This window comes from Camelus bactrianus, chromosome 10, assembly GCF_048773025.1.
Source record: "Camelus bactrianus isolate YW-2024 breed Bactrian camel chromosome 10, ASM4877302v1, whole genome shotgun sequence".
In the NCBI taxonomy this organism is placed as follows: Eukaryota; Metazoa; Chordata; class Mammalia; order Artiodactyla; family Camelidae; genus Camelus; species Camelus bactrianus.
In genome coordinates this window covers 41261456-41268193 of record NC_133548.1, presented here as the reverse complement: position 1 = coordinate 41268193, position 6738 = coordinate 41261456, and the positions used below count along the sequence as shown (strand labels likewise).

Here is a 6738-nt window from a genome sequence, read left to right as displayed (position 1 = left end):
TAACAGCCACATTAAATTCTAATAGAATAACAGAGCCCCAAACACAAAGAGTAGCATTCTACACACGAGAACATATAAATATAAGCTAACATGTCCTATCCAATTTTTTGTTGGTTCACATTTACCAACACTTTTTCCTTTACTTAGCACCTACTTTAGTTAAGATCTTCTGCCAGATAAATGAGACACAGAGCTGGATAAGACCATGTTAACAGCTCAGTCCAGTAACACTGGAAATTTTGAGATCACCAAGCAGTTCACAGTTGAGACATACACAAAAAACAGGGCCAAACAGAAAGATATGGAGAATGACAGGATCTAAGATTAACTAAAAGGGCTGAAAAGCAAATAGGAGTTTGTCAGGAAGCAAGGTGAAGAAACAATTTTTTGAGACCTGAAAACGTGATACAGTCAGATATGTTTAGGCAAGAAGTTCCCTGTGATTGGAGGGTGGGCGTGGCCAGAAAGATTGGCAGAGATGAGATCCTGAAAAGATAGTCATGCTAAGAAACTGGGACTTTATCTTGTGAATCAGTATTTCCCATAATCATGACCTGGAACCCTTTGAAATTACAATGTGATGAAGAAACACCAACAGTAACACATGTTCACATTTTTGATTCTTTACCTTTCTTAAAATCGAAGAGGTATATACTTGAATCATTTTATTTAAAACCTCAAAATACCAGTGGTGAAGCAAATCATTTTTTATTTTCACCTTATATTTGGTTATCAAGAGGCATGCAGAACCCTCCAATTTTAATGAGAACAGTGTTTTTGTGTCTTTTTATCACATATCCGCTTAATATTAGGTGTGATGTTGCTAAGTCGGATCCGCATATGAGGTGCAGCATCAAGTCTTTTCCTGTACTTCGTTTTTGTTGCAGCATAATAGGAAAATCCTGTTTCACACAGGTGCATTGTAGCAAAAGGAAGCAATACACGAACGGCACGCCTCGCAACACTTGGATACTCCTGAATTAGGCTACTCCAAAAATCATTAAGTGAAAGTTCACTGAAATTTTGCTTCACCTGGGAATCAGATGTTAAATCAATCAGGCTCTCATAGTCCCGTGCCACTAATGAGGCTGGTTTAACAGTTACTGTAAATGGATTTCTAACCCAAGCATTATTATCATTTGTTACAGGAAAATATTTTAACAGAGTAGAGCGCAAACCCCTTAGGTGCTGCACAATGGCACTGCAAATATCTTTATCAACTGTAGAATTAATTTCAGTCAAAAAGTCACTGAGTGTAGGAAAACAATCAAAGTTTTCTTCTTCTACAGATGAGGCCCAAAATTCTAATTTTCTTAACAATGATGACATTTTATCAAATACTGTAAAAACTGTCACATTTTTCCCTTGCATCGACAGATTAACCTCATTTAATTTAGTAAAAATATCTGCAAGATATGCAAGTCTTAGCAGCCACGATGAATTTGTTAAACAATCAGAAAGTCGAAAAGCAGAATCCATGAAAACCAATAGTTCACGACGAAGCTCAAAGAGTCTTACAAGAACTTTACCTCGGGAAAGCCACCTCACCTCCGTATTTAGAAGAAGTGCTGTATGCTGGGCACCCATTTCTTCACATAAAATTTTTAGTAGTCTGGACTGATGTGGCCGAGCTTTAATATAATTGATGATTTGGACTGCCTGATCGAGCACATTTTTCAGAGATGTAGGCATTATTTTAACTGCAAGTGCATGTCTATATAATAGGCAGTGACTACTGGTGCTTTCGGGAGCCACATATTTTATCAAGGTGACAGCCTCGGCAATTTTCCCGTCCATTGCCCTAGAAGCATCACTACAAACATCAACACATTTTTCCCATTCAATTTCATGTTTTTGCATAAAACTGTTGATGCAGTTGAAAATTTCGTCACCGGTGGCATTACTCTGCAAAGACTCACATAAGAGTAGGTCTTCCTCAATAGACTTATTAAACCTGTAACGAACAAACACAAGCAGCACAGCAAGTCCTGAAACATCAGCTGATTCATCTAGCTGCAGTGAAAACCCATCACAAATCTTCAGTCTACAAACAAGCTCTTCTTCAATGTCAGCAGCTAGATCCTTAATTCGACGCGCAACAGTACTGTTTGACAGCTGTACTGCATCTATTTTTTTACTATACTGTTCGTCAAACATCCGCATCACGACATCTTTCGCACAAGGCTTGATAAGCAACTCTCCAATAGTATGAGCCTCTCCGCTCAGGGCAATGTGGTAACTTACATTGTACGATGCTTCTGTAGCACTTTCATTATCTGTATTGACAATTTTAGGTGCTGGGGGTTTACTATTTTCAGGTGAATCAAGATGTTGCTTGAAAAAGCTAATGTCTTTGTCTTTATATGCAGCATGTTTAGTTTCCAAATGTCTTCGAAGCTTACTAGGGGCCAAAGAGCTATTTGATAGAATTTTCTTACATAACACACACTGAGCATGAGGTGCATCTCTATTTCCAAAGTAAGTAAATCCAAAAGACAAGTAACTTTCATCATATTTTCTTCTTTTTGGTTTCTTACTAAATGTTGTTATTTTGTTGGAATTGGACATAAATTTGACCCTGGAAAGCTCACCTTCTGAATTTTTAGAAACTGAAGGCTGCAACTGCTCATCTTCACTTTGTAATATTCCAACCTTTTGATCATTTGATTCAGACACAATTTGATAACAAAAAGATTCTACTTCTTGTTTAAGACTTCCTTGTTTCAGCAACAGATCCATAGGCAATGTGTTTGTGGTACAAAACATGGTTAATTTAGAGTAAACATTGAGTATCACAAATGTGTTGACATTATAAGACAGGACACATAGAAGATGAGCAATCATCAAAGAGATGATACAGAGCAACTCATCAGTTAATTTGTAAGTGCTGCCTATGCATCAAGGCGCAGATGGAACATCACACGTTCGTGTATCAGGTGATCTCTCATTCGACTTCCTGGTGCTCTCAGGTATGGCACTCCTTTTCGTAAAGGTAGATTATCACATAAAAATAAAAGCTATAGCAATGAGTTTAGCAGTCTTAAACTTATATTTTAAAATAAATTACAAAGAAAAAACTACTGTTAGCATTGATCTTTTCCTCATAACACTTATAAACTTAGACAATATTAACATCCTGTAAAAGACGATTTGGGAACCACTGGGCTAAGAAATAATGAAGAGTTGATAAATGTATTTTGAAGGAAGGGACTTTGAGGCCCCACGGCAGGGGCTGGCAAACTTTTCCTATGAAGATCATTTGGTAAATATTTTTTACTTTATGGGGACACATGGTCTCTGTTGCCACTACTCAAGTTTGTACTTGTGGCACGGCAGCAGCCATAGACAATACCTTAAAGAACGGGCCCAGCTGTATTCTAACTAATCTCTATTTATAAAAACAGGATGGGGCCATAATTTACCAACCCCTTTCATGGACACAGTATCCTGGAATCTCTTTTAGCTTTCTGGTGCCTACTGCCATTAGACACATTAATTGCTGACACTATTATACATCTGAAGGCTCCTTTCAGGGCTAGCAACTATTCTGAAGAGCTATGTCAAAAACACACATAGTTCAAAGTTTTGCAAAACACAGAATCCTGCTGCATCCTAAATACTGTGTTAACATTGAAAAGTAAACTATAAACCAAAAGTTAGTTACTATTTCTCTGGACTTAAAATGACATAAATATTTACATTATCCAAAATAAGACCTATTCAAAGTAATGTATAGATTTTACTGATTACTCTGCACCCTATTATTCTTTACTGAAGGCTTAACAAAGACCTAAAGAAAACATAAACTCTCATTTTAATAGGTATATTCTTCATATAACAGCTTTTAAAAAGCATAATTAAATGGAACGGTAATGCAAATTTTAGGACCGCTGAAGAGTACTGGCTTATAAGTTAAGGCATTCAAATTTAGTATCTATCTAAATAAAGCTACTTTTGATTTAAACTTTATGATTTGGCTACAGAGTAAGCACTGGGTTCTCATATTAGATCCTGAATCAAAATGGTTTTCCTAGTAACAGCTAGAGAGTAAGATACCTGAAATGAGAAGCAGTCCCTTCTGTAGTCACACTCTCCACCTTGGCAGCTTGAAATGTAGATTCTTCGAAAAAATTAAATTAAGGGATAGGGTGGAAGGGGAGTAACCAAAAGCCTAGAATGAGAAAAATTATAATTAGACTCTGCAAAAGCAGAACTAAATACAAATCTCTCAGATGACCATTCCTTAACAATTTATTTTAGAGCTAGGTGGTACAAATGATTCTTCACTACAATGCAGATCTTAAGAGTGAAATAGAAGGTGCCTAGCATAGGAGAAATGCTAATATTTTTGTCCTGTTTAATATCCAGGTAATTTCATTGTTTTGAAATACTCCCCCATCCACTGACTTCACAGAAAGACATTAAAAACTTTCAGAAACTAAACCTAACTTTTTACGGTACAGACACACCTTAATGTCTCTAAAACTAACTAAGCATTCAAAGTAATCCAAAATGGAATTATACATGTAAGTGTTATAAAAACTATGCCTTTTTGCTATAACCGCCCTTGTCTCAATAACCAAGTTCCTAAGGTTACTAATGTTTGAGTGACCATTGTTTACTACGTGCCAGTTAACTGCTAAATCCTTCGTAGATTAGCTCATTTAATCCTCAAATCTGAGAGTCAGAGACTATCATTAATCACTCCCTCCAGTAGGGATGAACAAATAGATGCAGAGAGGTTAAGCCACCTGCTAAGTTAACACATCTGTGAAGAACTCAGAACTCAAAAAGTTCGCCTGCAGAGCCCACGTGCCTAGTACTGCTGTGTGTCCCTGAATACTCTTAACTTCCCAAGCACTCAAAAAATCTGGTCCAGCAATTGGACGGTGCAGAGAAATGAACTACAAAGGATTACAACTGCCAGAAAGTCTAGGGTCTTAAATGGGCGGCAGCAGCAGCAGCAGCAGCAGCAAGCCCTAATTCTCCATTACTGGGAGCAAAAGAGATTGTCCTTCCACAGTCCAGAATGGAATCTACCGACAGAGAATTTCATGGAGCCGTTTGCTGGGTGACCTCAAAGGTTAGGATCCTTCTCCCTTGCTGCCAGAGAAGGACGCAACGGAGTAGGACGCTTTGTTTTCAGGAGGGGAGGGGGGTCTCATCACCACCTCTTTAGAGGTGCTTCCCTGAATCTCTGGAGGACAAAGAGATTGCACTCTCTATAAATTTCTATTCGCCTGCCTGAAAGGGAAGGGGGGATCCTCATCTTTTCTCTTCCAGTTAAACTGACAGGTATCACAATCCATTCACCCCCCACCCTCAGGCGGTTCCAGCTTTGAACAATACCCTTGGGGGCAGGAAGGCTGGGTAAGAGTGCAGTCCATTCAAAACGGCAAAAGTGGGCACGGACACCCAGTCCAGCACCTAAATGCTTCTTTAAACAGTCACCTCGTTGTGCGCCCGGGGCCAGCTATCCCTCGGCTTCTCCTTGTCACAGGTGCGCGCTGCCCGCAGCCCGCGACAGCTGGGGGCTGGCTTCCTGTCGGAGTCCACCCTCGCCTACAGAACTCCTCTCGCGTCCCCGGGCGGTCGCCTCAGCTAACAACCACAGGAAAACGTCTCAGCACCCGACACTATCTTTCTCCTTCATCTCCATCAGTGATGGAGAGAACGGTCTCAGCTGCGGCTGGGCTGCGGAGCAGCGCCGCGGGTCCCAGCGGAGCCTGAGGCCGCCATTTTACAAAGATCAAGGCAGCGGCCATTTCAGAGCGCACCACTCAGCCGCCGCGGCGGCTCTGGTCCTCACCTTCACCGAGGCCTGAACAGGGTCAAGAGCCAGTCGTCGCGGACTGGAGGGGGGGAGAAGGGAGAAAGGAAGGGGGTAAATGAAAAACAAAACAGGGGAAAGAAGGATTCGGGGACAGGGTGATGCTCTCGGCTCAGGGATATCGCCTATGCCACCTCCATAGCCATCCGATTCGCGGCTGGCGCGGTCGCTTGTCTGAAGATAAATTTAGCACTCTGGGGCACCCGAACTTACCGTCTCCACGAGCGACTCCACCGCCGCCCAATCAGCGCCAGAGCTGCTTCCCGCCGCCAATCCGCGCGGAGCAGTGGGGCGGGACTAAAGGGAAGGACCAAGCTCGGTTGAGGCGCGGTCCAGCTATCAGCGCCGCGGCTCTGGATTCCTTGGCTCAGGAAGCCTGAGCGGATTCCCGACGTGAAGCGATTGTTTTCAAACTTTCTCCCGCCGGAAGCAGCCTGGGCTCTTGTTTACAATGAAGATACCTGGGTGCTGCAAGATCGCATTTGTGATTCCCTTGGGGTGGACTGGCCTCGATAAATCTGCGTGCCCAGAAACACTGGGGCTCTGGCTCGGCGGCGTTGACTATATTCGGAGAGCCTCGGCTGCTGGTGTTTTCACGACCTCTTTGTTTCCCAAACCGCACCCCAGGCCCTGGTTGCGCAACCGCCTTCTCTTTTCCTTGTTTTCCCACTGGAATCGGGGCAGAAAACGCCCAATCCCTTCCACGCCCCTCCTGGGCGCTGGCGTGTCAAGGGCTCCTGGCGGACCGAATTGGCAGCTGAGCCTGGCCTCGCTGGGACCGCTGCTCTTGCCAGAGTTCTTGGATGAGCCCAGATGGGGTTCGGAGAGCCACCTGGACCCCACCTGGGCTCACCCAAGAAGTACGTAGGGATAGCGGCGTCTCCGCAGTGTCAACAGAGACGAGTCCG

The 6738-nt window shown here is 42.6% G+C and overlaps 1 protein-coding gene across 5 annotated transcripts; it reads right to left on the bottom strand.

The window, feature by feature from the left end:
- Window positions 1-692: 692 nt before the first annotated feature.
- On the bottom strand, window positions 693-6519 carry ZBED5 (zinc finger BED-type containing 5). 5 transcript variants are annotated; one of them, XM_074372392.1, is made up of 3 exons: window positions 6044-6519; window positions 4057-4171; window positions 693-3017 (listed from the first exon to the last, which is right to left on the bottom strand). In XM_074372392.1, the coding sequence occupies exon 3, from the start codon at window positions 2842-2844 to the stop codon at window positions 760-762; it is 2085 nt and encodes a 694-aa protein (XP_074228493.1). In that variant the 5' UTR covers window positions 2845-3017; window positions 4057-4171; window positions 6044-6519; the 3' UTR covers window positions 693-759. The 5 variants fall into 5 exon arrangements, with proteins under 5 accessions (XP_074228493.1, XP_010963169.2, XP_045379969.2 ...); XM_010964867.3 differs by having other exon boundaries at window positions 693-2980; window positions 6044-6518; XM_045524013.2 differs by lacking the exon at window positions 6044-6519 and adding an exon at window positions 5810-6010.
- Between the last annotated feature and the right edge of the window lie 219 nt (window positions 6520-6738).

Excerpts from the sequence above, each read along its gene's own strand:
- ZBED5 (XM_074372392.1), bottom strand. The coding sequence starts at position 2,844 with ATGATTGCTCATCTTCTATGTGTCCTGTCTTATAATGTCAACACATTT.